The sequence below is a fragment of the Bufo gargarizans genome, chromosome 5, assembly GCF_014858855.1.
Source record: "Bufo gargarizans isolate SCDJY-AF-19 chromosome 5, ASM1485885v1, whole genome shotgun sequence".
In the NCBI taxonomy this organism is placed as follows: Eukaryota; Metazoa; Chordata; class Amphibia; order Anura; family Bufonidae; genus Bufo; species Bufo gargarizans.
The window spans coordinates 104449391-104467529 of record NC_058084.1 but is presented as its reverse complement, the minus strand read 5'-3'; the positions used below and the strand labels follow the sequence as shown (position 1 = coordinate 104467529).

Sequence of the window (18139 nt, the reverse complement as noted above, 5' to 3'; positions counted from 1 at the left end):
TATGAAAAACATACTTTGGGTCTATTGATCTGAACGTAGTCTCATAGATCCTTATGATGCTGTTAGCTTTGGATTTGAGGACCTGTGGTCAGGCCAAGATTTGCTGCGGTAATGCTATGACCGTCTGAATGAGGTCTAGGGAAGATTGGGTACACCACGTGCGATTAATTCCCCCTTATGGTACGCTTGTCTGATGCCAGTGTACATTTACCTCCGTCATCAGTAGGTGCCGGGAACATGTTCTCCATTTCTAAAATAACGAATTGTTTATGACCTTGTTGTATCTCTGCATTTTCCGGTGGCTATTGTTTTATGCGGTTGGATTACTATTATGGCTTTGTAGGTGTTTGACATCCTGCACTTGTAACGCATACAGGATGATATTGTGCAGGGCATGGATATTACCGCACGGTTCCTTATAGCGTCGTGTACCTGGGGCTCTGGGTGGCCTGCACTCCTGGATATCCTCTCTGCTCCGCCGGCTGCAGCGTGCCTCTCTGGCTGTGTGCCTAGAACTACAAGGAGATGTTAACGTGGCAGCTCGGTCCTGTCATGAAGAAGCTTAGCTTATGGCGGTGAACGGTTGAGCATATGTAAGCTGACCTCTCAGACTTCACACTGGTATATCTGATGTGTGGCAGCAGTCACTCATTTATCACCGCTAATTAAATTTTTTAACTCTCAACTATGAAAAGCTAGTTTTAAGGGTGGGTTCATACTTTTATTTATTATTTATTTATTTTTTTGCAACCAGATGTTGCGTGCTGGCCAATAGGAAAGTATAAAACGCTCGAAAAAAGCTTTTATTTTATTTTTATTTTTTTAACCCCATAAAACTCACTTATTTACAGTCCCTTCATTTCTGTGCTGCTGTCTTTTTCCTGGATCTTCTTCATGTTCCTTTAAGACAAGTGAACCGAAAGTGACTTGCAGCATCAGTATTGACGAGGCCACTTCAGTTCTTTTAGGACCAGAAACAGCCGGGGCCAAGGCAGCAAAACAGAAATGGTGGGAATGTGGACAGTGGGGTGTGTTATTATTTTTTTTTTCTTTTCTTTGTACTTGGCCACAGGTTACCACGCATGCTAGGAGTGTGATTTTTTTATTTATTTTTATTATTATTTTTTGGGTGGAAGGTAAAACAGTCTTAGTTGTCCATAGCAGCCAATCAGATTCCACCTTTTATTTTTCAGCACTCCTTTGGAAAATGAAAGGTTGAACCTGATTGGTTGCTATGGACAACTAAGACTGTTCTACTTCACACCAGTTTTGATAAATCTCCATCACAGTCTGGGCCCATAGGATTGTCTACTGAATTTAGGAGGAGCATGACACAGATCTACAAAACCTAATTATTTTGTAAATCCAGTACAGTGTCACATGGCATGGCTGGTCCTGACAACATGGCATCCTTTCATCTGGTGTTTCGCCACAGTCCGTGGGGAGCCGTGATAGGTGAAGGTGAGGCTTCTACCGTTGCTGATGGCTTCAGGTTCCCTACTTCTTTTTGGGATATTGGCTATGGCGATCTTCTGCCTGTATTCACTTGTTTAGAACAATTGTACTCTGGAATATAGTGTGCTACAAAAATAAAGATTATTAATTCAAATATTTTTATATTTTTCTCCTTTTTAGATTACTGCAAAGGCGGCGGTCATGTTTGTCACGCTGCAGTATAACGTCACCATTCCAGTGGAAGGTAAGCAGCAAAGAATTTTATCTGTGATGTTGCGTCCAAAAACTTGAAACAATGGGGATTAACATGAAGCCTTGGTTTCATTTGTATTCCTTGCAGACACTATTAGTTATTTTTAGATTTTTTTTTCGTAGTTTTGAAAACACGCTTATCAATGAAATAATTGTTGGTCATTACAGACGTGGCACAAACATATGGGTAATATTTTTATTTATTTTTTTGCAATTTTTTTTATTTTTTTTTTCCATTGATAAGCGTATTTTCAATGGAAAATAGTGACGTGAACAATTAAAAGAAAAATTAAACAAAGTTAACCTAAAGTGATTTAAACAATAGGTCATTTTCTGATTACACATTCACTTTAACCCCTTAGTGACCAGCCTGTTTTGGGCCTTACCCTGGGTTCACACCTGAGCGTTCTGAAAGGAGCGCTCTGTATGCGCGATTGTACCAGCGTTTACAATCGCGCATACAGAGTCAAGCGAACGCCCATTGTCGCGTGTTCCCGAAAGTCTATGTACGGGAACGCGTGACAAAACGCCCCAAAGAAGCTCAAGAACTTTTTTGAGCGTAGGGGAGTTTTTCAGCACGTTCAAACGTGCTGTAAAACGCTCAAGTGTGAACCAGGGCCATAGGGAAGCATTGGTTTTCATGTGTTGAGCATTTTACAGCGCATTTTGAATGCGCTGTAAAACGCTCAGGTGTGAACCCAGTGTCACTGACCAAGCGTATTTCTTTTTTTTCATAGTCTCGTTCTAAGAGCTATAACTTGTAAAATAAAAAAATGTCTTTGCATTGCCGCTTCCAAAGACCCATAACTTTATTTTAGCGGGACGACTTGTATTTTTCATTGGTATCATTTTGGAGTAAATGGCGCTTTTTGATCGCTTGTTAAGTTTTTTTTTTTTTTTTTTTTTTTTTTCAGTGACAACTAAGAATAAATTAGCAATCTGGTTTCTTTACATGCTATTTATGTAGTCTGGGTCGTTACAGACGTGACAATACCAAACATATGGGAAATTCGTATTTTTTTTTTGCAATTTTTTTCATTGATAAGCGTATTTTCAATGGAAAAAAAGCTTAAATTTTTTTATGGGATTTTTTATTGGCTTTTTTTTTTTTTTAACACTTAAGTCAGCTTTTTGATTACTTTTAAAATGCAATGCACTAGCCCTATAATGCATTATATTTTAATGGCAATGCCATTCTGACATTGACCTGCTGGAAAGTACTGAAGGCTGGTCTGGGGCCTACATCAGACCCCAGGCAGCCTTCACACACACACACACACACCGGCACCCCGTGATCGCATTTGCTCGGTGCCGATGGGAGACAAGAGGGAGTCCGCCATTGCCCGCGGCATGTAAAGTGTTAAACAGCTCGGATCGGCACTCTTGCCGGTCCTGGCTGCATGGGTGAGTGGTCGCTAAGGGGTTAACTGATGCCCTGTCTGTCTTTAAGGGGGATGTTGTTTTTATGTAAAAGCTTTAATCATATTATGGACATTTGCAAGCTTCCGTACATACTGTGCATTAGTTGCTTACAGTTTTCAGTGGAAACATTCTTGGTTATATGCAGAAGTTGAAACTTGTCTTTGCCCCATTGTTGCCAAGGTCTCAGAATTGACCACATTGTATCCAGTTTAGACTCTGTCACAGCAACAGCACAAACCTCCTTCCAGTCTGTTTGCCACAGTGTATCAGCCTGTAGTCTAGTTACTTTAAAGCAGGCATGTCCAAACTGCGGCCCTCCAGCTGTTGCAAAACTACAACTCCCAGCATGCCCTAATAGCTGTAAATTATCTAAGCATGCTGGGAGTTGTAGTTTTGCAACAGCTGGAGGGCCACAGTTTGGACATGCCTGCTTTAAAGGGAACCTGTCACGTTAAACCTGGTGTCTGAGCTGCAGGCGGCATCCTATAAAACAGGAGACCGTCACCAGATTTATATTAGAGTTGCACCGGGTATCGATACCCAATCAATACTTTTCGACCCGTATCGATGCAATACTGGGTTTTACTATTTAACGATACTAGGCTGCGCAGCCTAGTATCTGTTAAAGAACATGGCATGCGCTGCTCTGAGTGCACGCCATGTTGTCTTCAGCAGCACAGTGGAGAAGGAGGAAGTCTAGGCAGCTGGTGCCGGCGGCAGTATCACATACCCCGCTTCAATAACAGGGCACAGCGATCCCTCGGACTTCGGCAATTAACCCCTCAGGTGCCGGCGCTCAGGACGCTACTAAAGCCTTGTTGCTGTATGCACAGGGTAGCAGGGACAGTGTAAAGTCCTTTTCACCCTAATAGAGGTCTATTGGGGTGAATAGGACAAGGGGACTAATAATAAGTAAAAAGTAAGAAGAAAAAAAATGCTAAAAGTTTAAATCGCCCCCTTTCCCAATGTTGCATATGAAATATCTAAACAATAAAAAAATAAACATATTACATTACATATTGCATCGCCTGAAAAAGTGAACACCGTAACAGAAAAAATGAAATAAAAACCTTATCACCTTGTCATTGTGCCCCCCCCCCCCCCCCCAATATAGCATAGGGCGGTTCTTTAATGGGCAGGACATTCCATAAAATGTGGAATGCACGCAGCTGGAAGGAGGTTTGTGCTGTTGCTGTGACAGTCTAAACTGGATACAATGTGGTCAATTCTGAGACCTTGGCAACAATGGGGAAAAGACAAGTTTCCCCCCCCCTTAAAGACAGACAGGACATTAGTTAACCCCTTTAGTGACCACCCATACGTGTTTTTGCGGAAGGTACACCGAGGGGCCCGCTGTATGGAAAGTGCTGACCGAGGGAGCGCACTCCCTCTGTCTCCCATCTGCACCCAGCAAATGCGATCGCAGGGTGCCGATGTGTGTGAAGGCTGCCCGGGGTCTGATGTAGGCCCCAGACCAGCCTTCAGTACTTTCCAGCAGGCTGCGCCTCAATATCAGAATAGCATTTCCATTAAAATACAATAGATTATAGGGATAGTGCATTGCATTTTAAAAGCAATCAAAACTATTAAGTGGTAGAAAAAAAAGTAAAAAAAAAATGAAATAACTCATTTATTCAATAAAAAAATCCCATAATTTTATTTTATTTTTGTTTTCATTGAAAATACGCTTTTCTATGAGAAATTGCAAAAAAAAACCTCCCTTATATGTTTTGGTATTGCCGTGTCCGTAACGAACTGGACTACATAAATATCATGTAAATTATCCCCTACGGTGAACACCGTAAAAAAAAAAAAAAAAAAAAAAAAAATACAGAATTGCTAATTTATTCTATGTTGCCACCGAAAAAACTTAATAGCAAGCGATCAAAAAGCGCCATTTACTCCAAAATGATACTAATAAAAAATAAGTCTTCCTGCAAAAATAAATCCCTCACACAACTCCATAGAAAGAAAAATAAAACAGTTATGGGTCTTGGAAAGCGGCAATGTAAAAACATTTATTGCAAAAATGTAAAAAAAAAAAAAAGCTATATGTATTTGGTATCGCTGTAATCGTACTGACCAAGAGAATAAAGATATTATGTTATTTATACCACAAATAACCAGTAGTGCTGTTTTTTCACCTCTCCCTCCTCAGAAAGTTGTGTGTACCCCAAAATGGCGCCATTAAAAACTACAACTTGTCCAGCAAAAATCAAGCCCTCATAAAGCTATTTAGACGAAGAAAAAAAAAAGTTATAGCTCTTGGAATGCGACGATGAAAAAAGGAAGAAAAATGCAGGGTCTGTAAGGCCTAAACAGTCTGGTCACTAAGGGGTTAATGTATAAAATGCAGGTTATACTTTCTCTCTCTTCAGCCTCTGCCATTAACCCTGGTGCAAGTGGCAGGGAGTGAAGAGACCCTGCACAGGCTGCAGATCACCTCTCTGGGTGCATTGCCGAGCTCCCTTGTACCGTCAGTGGGATCTGGAGTAAGTGAAGGATGTAGCTGGGATTGCTGTGGCGGTGTGCGTGCATGGAGTATAGCCATTCTGGATGCTCCTCGTCCCATTACCTGTCCTGTATAACCTCGAGACACAGAGCACATTACCTCAGGGTCATAGTGGTTGGTAAGGGGAACGTGTGAGCGATGTCAGGCCCAGTCTTTTGTAGAGACAAGGATTTTTGCAAAATCGCCCAACCCTTCAATGGAGAGGTGTTATTAAAGCACCTCCCCTGCCCGTGCCAACGCATCCAGGTTTAATTTGAATGCAGAGGCGGAGAGGATTCCGGAAACAACCAAGCTGTCTCATTTCCATAGCTCCCAGAAATGGCCGCGGTTACTGTGCTACAAGCCTCCTCTCTGCTCATTTGCCACCTGGATGCAATGACCAGATTCCTCCCCAGTAAGCGGGTTGGGGGTTGGTGGACCCCTTTCTAGAGATTGGTGGATGGGATTCCCCAGAGGTAGGACCTGCCACAGTCAGACATTTATGGAGTGTCCTGTCTCTCAGATGAGAATAGACTTCTAAGCCCTCTTTCACACGAGATGAGATGCGTGTAGCGAAAACAGGAAAAATCGCAGCATGTTTTATATTGTGTGTTTTTCACGCAGCTCTGGTTCCATAAAAGTGAATGAGGCTTCAGTGAAAACTGATGTAGATTGTCAGTTTTTCTTCACAGGTGTGAAAAACCCACGCAATCTGGATACAACGCGGTAAAAAAAACCGCACACTGAACGCAATGGCAGAAAAAATTTGGCTGAACTTGCTTGCAAAACCAACAGATTTTTTTTCCCTGAATAGGTCCTGATGCAATCTGTATCGCTTGTGTGAAAGAGGTCTTAGGCCCCTTTCGCATTGGCGAGTTTTCCGCGCGAGTGCAATGCGTGAGGTGAACGCATGGCACCCGCACTGAATCAGGACCCATTCATTTCTATGGGGCTGTTCACACGAGCGGTAATTTTCACGCATCACTTGTGCGTTGCGTGAAAATCGCAGCATGCTCTATTTTGTGCGTTTTTCACACAACGCAGGCCCCATAGAAGTGAATAGGGCTGCGTGAAAATCGCAAGCAAGTGCGGATGTGGTGCGATTTTTCACGCACTGTTGCGATCGGGATGGGGACCCAATCATTATTATTTTCCCCTATAACATGGTTATAAGGGGAAATAATAGCATTCTGAGTACAGAATGCATAGTACAATAGCGCTGGAGGGTTTAAAAAATAAATAAAGATAATTTAACTTGCCTTAATCCACTTGCTCGCGCAGCCCGACTTCTCTTCTGTGCGGTGTACAGGAAAAGGACCTGTGGTGACGTCACTCCGGTCATCACATTATCTTTTACCATGATGATGGACCATGTGATGACCGGAGTGACGTCACCACAGGTCTTTTTCCTGTACACAGCACAGAAGAGAAGCCGGGCTGCGCGAGCAAGTGGATTAAAGGGAACCTGTCACCGATATTTTGTGTATAGAGCTGAGGACATGGTATGCTAGATGGCCGCTAGCACATCCACAATACCCAGTCCCCATAGCTCTGTGTGCTTTTATTGTGTAAAAATCCCGATTTGATACATATGCAAATTAACCTGAGATGAGTCCTGTTCCTGACTCATCTCAGGTTAATTTGCATATGTATCAAATCGTTTTTTTTACACAATAAAAGCACACAGAGCTATGGGGACTGGGTATTGCGGATGTGCTAGCGGACATCTAGCAACCCATGTCCTTAGCTCTATACACAAAATCCCGGTGACAGGTTCCCTTTAAGGTGAGTTAAATTATTTATTTTTAACCCCTCCAGCGCTATTGTACTATGCAATCTGTAGTCAGAATGCTATTATTTTCCCTTATAACCATGTTATAAGGGAAAATAATACAATCTACAGAACACCGATCCTAAGCCTGAACTTCTGTGAAGAAGTTTGGGTTTAGGTACCAAACATATCGATTTTTGTCACGCACGCGCCAAACGCATTACAATGTTTTGCACTCGCGCTGAAAAATCGTGCATGTTCCCGCAACGCACCCGGCACCTTTTCCCGCAGCGCCCGTGTGAAAGAGGCCTTAGTGTGTAACATAGGAGTCAGACTTCAGTACAATACATTTTTACTGTGTTTGGCAGTATTTTACTATAGCTCATCAGTCACCTCTTTTTACAGGACTCTAGATGAACGTAGTGTTTGCTGTCAAATAGTCTAGAGAAAAAAGTAGTAAAAGACAAGCCCTAAAATAGAATCTGGTTTCTAGCAGGGAGCTCTTTCAGGACGCTGCCAGAGCTTACGTTGTGCAGCCCACCAGTATAACCAGTCACACACTGAGGCTAAGGCACTGTAATGCTTTTGTCAGTTCTCTGCGGTCATATAAATAGGGACAAAAGAATTTGGCAGCCTCGCTACACCAGTGATGGCTTTGGGTAGGGGGGTTCAGTTCTTGAATGCCAGTCTTGTGGCCAGTGGATCTATGGGCACTGCCCCCTTTGTATTCATGGGAAACATACCGAATTGAATAGAGCCGTGGAGAGAAGAGATTAGCAGTTTATCCGAAATGCCTGCACTGCCACATGCTGAGGCTACTGTCACACTAGCGTTTTTACTGGATCGGGCAGGGTTCGGCAAAAACGCTTCCGTTACTGATAATGCAACCATTTGCATCCGTCGTGAACGGATCCGGTTGTATTATCTTTAACATACCCAAGACGGATCCGTCATGAACTCCACTGAAAGTCAATGGAGATTGGATGTGTTTTCTATTGTGGCAGAGAAAACGGATCCGTCCCCATTGACTTGCATTGGGGGTCATGCCTGATCAGTCTTGCTCTGAATCCCAGGATGGAAAGCAAACTACACCATGTTGCAGTTTTCCCTCCGGTATGGGAACGCAACTAAACGGAACAGAATTCATTTTGGAGCATTCCGTTCTGTTCAGTTTTGCCCCCATTGCCTCTCACCGGCCCTTGGAGTACTTGCACTACCACTGTATACTGTACAGCCTGTACCATTACCCTCCCGGAGTATTGCAACTATCACTGGATCATATATTCCCGGTATCATTGCCCTCCTTCCATAGTGTGTGTATTTACACTTCCACTGGGTACTGTACATTCTGTGACATTATCCTCATTCCATGGAGTAATTGCGCTACCACTGGATCCTATACAGACTGTAGCATTACTCTCCTTCCTTAGGAGGAGTAATTGCACTAATCCAGGTTATCTTCTGTCCGGTTGGATTTCCACCTTCTATAGGTGGACTAGTTGCACCACAATCGCATACTGTACATCCTGTTGCATTACCCTCCTTCTATTGACGGAGTAGTTGCACATCCAGTAGTGCCGACCCACCCTGTACATCTGTCGGGTTTCCCTCTACGTCAGCGGAGTAACTCCACTACCACTGGAAACTGTTTATCCTGTTACATTATCCGTCTTTCTTAGGTGGAGATGGGTACCACCCCTGCATATTGTAGGATCCTGTAGCATTACCCTCCTTCCATCGGCGGGGTAGTTCCACGACCAGTGGTACTTGTTCTACCAGTGGATACTGTACATCTTGTTGGGCTCCCCTCTTTCCATAGCCAGAGTATTTCCACTACCTCTGGAATCTTACGCCCTATTGCATTATCTCCTTGTCGAATTCTATCCTGTTCCAAGGGTGGTCTCCTTGCTAGACACAGACAATCTCCTTACCCCCTGTCATAGGCGGTATTTTGGCACTACCACGGGATACTGTGACTACTTTCACATATCCTTTTCCTCAGGTAGTCATTGTACGGATTTGGGTCGGGCACCTACGTGGCAGCCTGTGTTTCCAGGGTGTTGACCCACGACATGCCTCTCCTCGTGCTTGAAGTCCCTGTGCGGAGCATTATAATTTTGTTGCTTCTCCTTGGTACGCTCTGCGTCCACACTTCTTCAGTAGGTGAAACGTCTGCACGGGTTGCCAGTTTTCTTCCTTCCCTGGCGGAGTATTGCGCTTCCAACAGTTCATGTTGGCTACTGCTGTTTGACCTCCTTTTCAGGTGGAGTCTCCCCTCTGGAGAGGCCATGGGTGCTGGTATGGCTTCCCCCTATGAGGCAGTCTTTGCGCTGGCCATAGATTTTTGGGCTACTCCTGTTCCGTGGGTACTACTGTGTGACCCCCTTCCCAGGGGAGTTTTTGTGTTCTTCCTTCAAATGCCGACACTGGTTCTGGCTTACAGGACACATTGTCAGTGGGCGCGGCACCAGAGGTTCCTGTCGCATCCCCTTCCTCCATGTGGGGTATAGACCCTGGTAATTCATGCAGTTTTCTGCAACACATTTACCATGCATGACTCCATTCACATGTCTGTAGCGTGTTTTTCGGATCCGCAAAACACGGAAACTGGCAACGTGCGTTCCGCATTTTGCGGACCACACCGCCAACACTAATAGAATGACTATTCTTGTCCGCAATTGCGGACAATAGGACATGTTCTATTTTTTTCGGTATCCACATCGTGCGGCCCCATAGAAATGAATGGGTCCGCAATTCCGTTCCGCATAATGCTGAACGAAATTGCGGACATGTGAATGGGGGCCTATGTATGGTGTTCCTGAGGCGGTGGCTGATAGGTTTGCTTATTCCTTATGGCGCTGGTCGAATTCCCATACCAAGCCATGCTACTTGTGGTGGGTTTGCTCACTGCTGGTGGGCACTAGTGTCGTTTTATGTACCTGGTATAACCTACCGATTTTCTGTGGCGCTGGTTTAGCGCCTTGTTCCCTTCACATGTCGTGCCTTGCCTTTACCATCTGCTACGGTGATGGCATCAACGTTCTATCCTTGTGGAAGTTTGGGTATGCACTTATCCAGTTTGCCTCTGTGAGTTGTCTTTGCTACTTCCCTCGCAGAGTACGGCGGTCGTACTGTCCTTGTTTTCACCACTTTCACTAGTTCTCTACTGAACCATATTAGCCTCTTCTACTTCTCCCCTTCCGCAAGGCGAGTAATTGCACTTCCCCAGATACAGATTATGCTTGCTCAGCCAGTTTCTATAGCCTTTGGGTTCTTGTAGGCCCCCTTTCCTCTGTGGAGTATCTGCATGGGTAGTATGGTTCAGTTACCGTTTTTTTTCTTGGAATTTTGTGGCGTTCGACATCCGCACTCCCTTCCTGGCGCAGTATTTATTCCATGTCTGGTTCCGGTCTGGCTGTTTAGTACATTCCTCTCATAGCCGCCTCCTCTTCTTTAGGCGGAGTTGGTCCGCAGTGGCAGTCGATAGTGTCTGATGGGTTTACACAACTTTTATGTTTTCAGACATGTGCGTTGCTTCTTACTGTTCCCTTGGCCTTGGTACTTTTTCTTTAGATTCTGGTTAGGTCTGGCAGCCTTCCATAGGTATCAGAAGGCTTCTCACTTTTCTTGTTATCCTCCTCTCCATGTCTCTACATACTACATTGTTCCTCAAGGAGAATGACATTCTTATGAGACAAACCCTGTGGCCGTAGGTCTAAAGGGGACTTTTTATATATATCCCGGGGGACACTCTTTTCCTACCAGGTTACTCCCAAATTATTATAATTTTTTATTTTTATTATTTTCTGGGTTGATCCCACTGCCTTGTTCCCATTGTGTCTCTTTCTCAATATTCTTTTCTTGTGGGCCATGGTCATGCCTGACATCCAGGTTCTCTAGCCCTGATTTCTTAATGGTTCTGCTGGAGTGCACTTCTCCTTTTGATAGCCTGGTATGGAGTTGGGGGTTGTCGCCTTCTGACACCTCTACTTACCCTATTCGGGGGGGGGGGGGGGGGTTGTCACATCCGCAGTTCTCTGGCCCTTGGTATCTAGACACCATTTTCAGTTTTTCTTCCCAAGCCATGCCTGTGTATTTTACTCTAGGGGGGGTTCTTTTCCTGGGGTTCTGGTCCTTGGGTATCACCTTCCTTAGAAGTCTTCTGGGCCCAGGCTATGTTTTCTCTCTCCGGTATATTCCGTAGTCACTCCGTTTGCTCTGGCGCCTAACTTGGTTTCATTCTTGTCCATCTTGTGGATATTCGTTGTGCTCGCCACTTCTTTCGAAGTCTCCTAAGCCGTGGCTTATGTCCCCGGGGCTGTTCTTCTGCCCAACCGGGTCATCTGGGTATTCAGACGCTCTCTGGCTGGCCTTCTTGGGAATGGCTCTTGCTGTTCTTTTTCAGGGGGCCGGGTGTGTCTAGGCCCCCACCCCCCCTCGCAATTCTGTGCGGGACCTTATGACAGGCCTTGGATTCATTCTGGTCTTGTTCCCTCCCCATGATACTGCTCTCTAACGTCCCATGGTCTTCTGTGTCCCCCAATGATACGAGCGAGAAAGTAGGATTTTTTTTTTTTTTTTTTTTTTTTTTTTTTTTTTAAATCTGTAAAATCCTTTTCTTGCTGAGTTCATTGGGGGCACAGCTCCCACCCCATAAGTACATTGCTGCCTCTCCTTGATGGGTCCCTCCAGTTCTTGATTCTGACCCATCTTTGCCTTTCTTACTTTTTATTGTTTTATGTCGGCTTCTCCTGGCTGCTACTACTGCTTTCGTACAAACTGATTAGCTCAGTGTCTGCAGGAGGGGTGTAGCTGAGAGTAGGAGCTAATACTTTTTTGCTTAGTGTCGCCTCCTAGTGGCAGCAGCTATACCCATGGTCTTCTGTGTCCCCAAATGAACTCTGCGAGAAATGGATTTTACAGGTAAGACAAAAATCCAACTTTTTCCGGTATTGAGCCCTTATGACGGATCTCAATACCGGAAAACTAAAACGCTAGTGTGAAAGTAACCTAAGAAACGTATGTGCCCGGTGAACATTTCCATTGAGTCCTATGTGTCATGTGTTTGTACTGTTCAGTGTATGTATGTGTTAAAGCAGACGGTTTATTCTTATCTTGCAGGTGTTCTCGCTGAACCAGTATCATTGTATCACTACGGCATCAAGGACGTGGCCACAGTGTTCTTCTACATGCTTGTGGCAATAATATTGCACGCTGTCATACAAGAATATGTCTTAGATGTAAGTATCCTTATTTTATTTATTTTTTTGTATTTTACCAGTCCCTGCAATTTTAGCGTGGGGAAAAAAAGCTATGAAAATTTAAAGCTGTCGAATGCTGTGTGAATCCAGGCGAAGACTAGGAGATGCCAGGGAAAACTCCTCCTCATGCATTGTGGTACACCTTATTTTCTATAGATGTAAATTTGCTGGTCTCCCTATAGCAACTGTTTCTGTGAAATATATCATTAGGCCAGTGGGCCTCAGTCTAGAGAATTAAAGGGGTTCTCCGGGAATGATTTAAAATTGCCACCGGCAACCTGTCTTACAATAGTAGGAGTACCGGTTGCCTCCTCCTGCAGAGCTGTCTGGGGGTGAGGGGATGGGATCTGGCACCTGTGAGCTCTGCACGTGGTGACAATCAGTCTTGCTTACATTCAGGTTGCTCTCGGCCATTTTAACTCCTTCTCCGAGAACCTCTTTATGGTTCAATCTGTTTATTGGGCAGTTAATGGCAAAATGACAGTACAACACGACCCAATATATTTTCGTAGTACAGGCAAATCGAATAATAACAAATAAAATAGTATAACTGATAGAAGAAACAAGACAGACAAGAGGGAAGGGAAGGAGGGGGAAGGAGAAGCATAAGGCGCAGACCCAGGACAAGGATGAGGGAAAGAGAAAAGTACCGAATGCATGAGGCTTGCCAAAGCCTAAATCGCCAAGCGGGGAGAGGCATCATCAGCCAACCAAGCCAGGAACAGAGGAGAACTTCTGAACTGTAGCCATGGCTCCCAAGTCTGAGTATAAACGGACAGCTGGTTGTGTGATTCCGCACCCAATTCCTCCATACGCACTAAGGCGTCTAGTGCCGTCGCCCAAGTGATTCTCCTCAAGCTATCGGCAGACTTCCAGTTACGAGGAATAATTTGTCTCATGGATTGGATAAAGGTCCGAAGGGCACCTCTTTTGACCTGTCTGATATGGCCTGGAAATATAGAGGGGCAGAGGGGAAGGTGAGACAGTCGACCGATAAAGGACATTATATGGAGCAAAAACAGCCTGCCACAGAGGGTGTACTCCCGAGCAATCCCACTAGATATGCAGCATTGTCCAGTCTCGGATTGGCAACGGTACCACTGTGTAAGAATTTTGTAATTCAATTCCTGTAAACGACAAGAAACAGTCGATTTATGGGTAAATAGAAGAGACCTGTCCCATTGATCAGCGGGATTGGTAACTGCTAATTCACTTTCCCACTCAGAGGCAAACCTCCGAGAACCTCTTTAAAGGGGTTTCGCAAGAGTGGGTGTTTTTTCCGCTTACCTCCCTTCTCCTCCTGGCCTGCAATTCTCCGCTAGGCTTCCTTGCTGAAAACATCCAGTTTGATGCCGCCTGGCGGTAATCACAGGCTGTGACTGTCACTGGCTCTTCTTATGTCATGACAAATGGTCACATGACACAAAGGGATCTGGCCACCGCCACGGCCAGTGATTGGCTGCAGACTGCGTCGAACTGGATATGGCTACTTTCACACTAGCGTTTCTATTTTCCGGTATTGAGATCAGTCATGGGGTCGCAATACTGGAAAAAAACGCTTGTTTTGTCCCCATTCATTGTCAATGAGGACAGAATGTAACTGAACAGAATAAAATGCTCCAAAATGCATTCCGTTCTGTTTTTGCTGAACCCTGCCGGATCTAGCAAAAATGCTAATGTGAAAGTAGCCTATTTTAAGGGAACCCAGTGGAGCATCATAGACAACGAGGTGAAGGAGCAGAGACCAGCGCCGGGAAGTGGGCAAGCAAGTTTCCCTTTTACAGGTCTTGCCTAGTGGAGAGGTTTGCCAACACCCCCCTCCACCCTGCACCTCATTCTAGCACAACCCCTTTAAGGGCTCCCAGTCTCCTCCTCTCACCTTCCCAACCAGAGAGTTGGTTGTGTGTATGGTCAGCACATATCCTTTATAAATGGATTTGATTGTTGGAAACAGCAACCGCTCATATTAAATGGTGTATCTTAGTTTGACACTGAACAATGCAAAGCTTTTTAAAATTTTATTTTATTTTTTTCAGAAAATTAACAGGCGCATGCATTTTTCCAAAACCAAGCACAGCAAGTTTAATGAATCTGGGCAGCTGAGTGCTTTTTACTTATTCTCTTGTGTCTGGGGGACAAGCGTCATTGTCTCGGTAAGTTCCTTTGTATTGTAAAGGGTTTTGGTTTTATTTTAAGATACTTTGCCTCATTTAGGGTAGTCCATATTTAACTGGGGTAGTCCATATTTAACTCTTTTTAGAGTACCTTCACACTAGCATTTTTGTTTTGCGGTATTGACTTCAGTCACACTGTTATCCCAGTTCTACACCTATTATACCAGGGATGGGCAAACTGCGGCTCTCCAGCTGTTGTAAAACTACAACTCCCAGTATGCCCAGTCAGCCTACAGCTATCAGCCTACAGCAGGGCATGATGGGATTTGTAGTTTTATAACAGCTGAAGAGCTGCAGTTTGCCCATCACTGTATTATACTATTATACGAACAGCCTCTTCCCCTCACAGCAACAGTAAACTAACAATTGATTAAAGGGGTTCTCTGGGCTTTTAATATTGATGACCTATTCTCGGGATGGGGGGGTAAAAAAAGGTCCCCCCCCCCCCTCCCCTCCCTCCCTTCTGGTGTGAAAGACCTAAAGAACAACAATGTAGGTAGTATGAAAATGATATAGCCTTTTTACCCATCTGTCTTGCCCTTTTTATTTGCATGCTGTATCTGTGAATACACACAAGGTCGTCTTAGATAGCCGTCAGTAGAACACTTGTTGGAGTGACTGCTTTTCTTCAGCTTTGCCCCCCAAACACTAGGCACATGAAGACCAGACTATACTGTAGAAATCTGAGTTCAGTCGATTTTATATCTACTGTGTACGGTCACCTTTAGGCATTCTTTATGCCTAGTGTGTACGGTCACCTTTAGGCATTCTTTATGCCTAGTGTGTACGGTCACCTTTAAGCATTCTTTATGCCTAGTGTGTATGGTCACCTTTAGGCATTCTTTATGCCTAGTGTGTACGGTCACCTTTTAGGCATTCTTTATGCCTAGTGTGTACGGTCACCTTTTAGGCATTCGTTATGCCTAGTGTGTACGGTCACCTTTTAGGCATTCGTTATGCCTAGTGTGTATGGTCACCTTTTAGGCATTCTGTTATGCCTAGTGTGTATGGTCACCTTTAGGCATTCTTTATGCCTAGTGTGTACGGTCACCTTGAAGCATTCTTTTATGCCTAGTGTGTATGGTCACCTTTAGGCATTCTTTATGCCTAGTGTGTACGGTCATCTTTTAGGCATTCTTTATGCCTAGTGTGTATGGTCACCTTTAGGCATTCTTTATGCCTAGTGTGTATGGTCACCTTTTAGGCATTCTGTTATGCCTAGTGTGTATGGTCACCTTTTAGGCATTCTGTTATGCCTAGTGTGTATGGTCACCTTTTAGGCATTCTTTTATGCCCTGTTTATGTCCTGATCTGCATGCAGTAGATATCATACATTTTGTACATGTTGTGGTTGATAGTGCCGCACTGAACTGCCTGCAGTGTTTGTGGTATTAGTGTTTCCATAGTAACCATCTCTGAACGGTAATGTTATTTTCAGCAAAATCACTACCTGCACAACCACTAATTAGAATGTTTGGATACTGCTTTAATGGTTAAAGAATGCAGCCTAATCCACCAAGGAGGGAAAATGAGCTTTGTCAGAGATAGACGGCATGTTTTCATGTTCAGATTTTATTGAATTTTTATTTTTCATTTGTGTAGGAGAACTATCTTTCGGATCCAACAAGTTTATGGAAAGGTTACCCCCATACTTACTTTCCGTAAGTAGCATCTTAAATTAATGTCCTAGTTTTGTTTTGTTTTTTCCTTACAGAAGCACTCCCACGTTAAAAAATGTATTCCCTTGACTTGTTAGAAAGGTACATGTTGTAACCTGTAGTGACGGTAATTGTCGCGGTGACCGTAATAGTGAATTATAACCTCCCTTCTGATTCTCAGCTGTGTCATGTGACCAGCATGGTAGGAGCAAAGTTCTGGTATCCAGAACGCTGGATACGCTTTCAGGAGCGTTTTAGTTTCTGCTGTAGGTGGCAGCAGGGAGCACGGGGACAGATTAGTGGCTAATGCCTCTGTTGTACATAACCTGCAGGAGAACGGATATAGACTAAGATTTAGGCTCTGTATATTACAGGTCGTCATCTGTAGCAATTCCTTAAACAACCTCTATTCTCAAAGGCTTTGATGGGGAGCGGTCTGATAATGGAGAAGCCCTGTGACTTTCATCAGAATACAGTATTCTGGTTGTCCTAAAATGCACTACATAGGGCTGCCTTACTAAATGACATTTTCCCATCTCATAATTTTATTTCAGGGAATTATTGTATATGCATTTTCGAACTGTTTAAAGGAACACTAAGCCTAGACATGAAGAATAAAAAACAAGATGTAAATCCCTGTCCATTGTTTCAGTCTGCAGCCTTTTCTGCATGTTGCTGAAACCGACTTTTAGACTAACGACACAGCGCACAGAGGTTAAGATCTTGCTAACCAGTTTAATTTTTCATCTGGCGACGTGGCTTAGGTAAGGGGCAGGACGTAAAGGGGTTATCCTATGATTGATGTAAAAAAATGAAAATCAGACATCATATAGTATATGACAATCTTTATAACTAAGCTAGAACCAGCCCTGCACCTCACATGGATCCAAAGATCACCTCATTCATTGCTCCAATTGCTCTGCTAGATTTATTTCAAGCTGGCGGCTCAGCGGACGTGTCCTTTCTCAAGGTGCCTGTTCTTTCTGCCGCAGCTGGTGGCAGTTAAAGAATGGAATGAAGCATGTGTGTCCACCTTGGTGAGGTGGACATAAAAGTTAGAAAAAGAACAAATGGCAAGTACCGTTTTATAGATGGATCTGAATGAAAAACTCGGTGGCTGTACTACATTTTTAATTATTTGTAATGAAAACTGTAGCTAGAATATTTTCCATGGGATAGCCCCTTTAAAGATATTTGTCCAACTACAAACATTGCAGAAGGGGAGACAGTTGTCATACAGCAGAACAGAAGACTGGGGGGGGGGGGGGGGGAAATCACCTTCAGCACATAACGCAGGACACGTGTAGTATTATATACTGGACATTTAAAGAGTATATTCTGGATAATAAATAATGACCACCAACAAAGCGTACACTAACTCCATAGATTGCCTAATATCTGTACATCCGTGTCTGTGTTGCATAGTAATCGGAGAAGTTGATTTAAATTTTTTTTTATTTATTTATTTATTTTTTTCTCAGATTCCAGTTGAAATTTTTCTACATTTCCCAATTGGCTTATTGGTTTCATGCCTTTCCGGAACTGTATTTCCAGAAAACCAAAAAGGTAAGGTCTTAATGTAACTGTGTACAATGGTACTTGTATGTTCTGTATGCATATATAGGATATTTGTCATCTTGGTCTGTCGAGGTGGT

General features: G+C 43.8%; 1 protein-coding gene across 1 annotated transcript in view; it reads left to right on the top strand.

Annotated features, from left to right (window-relative positions):
- TRAM1 (translocation associated membrane protein 1) overlaps nucleotides 1-18139 on the top strand; it is a 36228-nt gene that overhangs the window by 3958 nt on the left and 14131 nt on the right. The window contains exons 2-6 of the mRNA XM_044294452.1: nucleotides 1636-1699; nucleotides 12513-12631; nucleotides 14689-14805; nucleotides 16429-16487; nucleotides 17966-18050. Of these exons, the coding sequence (XP_044150387.1) occupies nucleotides 1636-1699; nucleotides 12513-12631; nucleotides 14689-14805; nucleotides 16429-16487; nucleotides 17966-18050 (444 nt within the window). The remainder of the gene's footprint in view (nucleotides 1-1635; nucleotides 1700-12512; nucleotides 12632-14688; nucleotides 14806-16428; nucleotides 16488-17965; nucleotides 18051-18139) is intronic.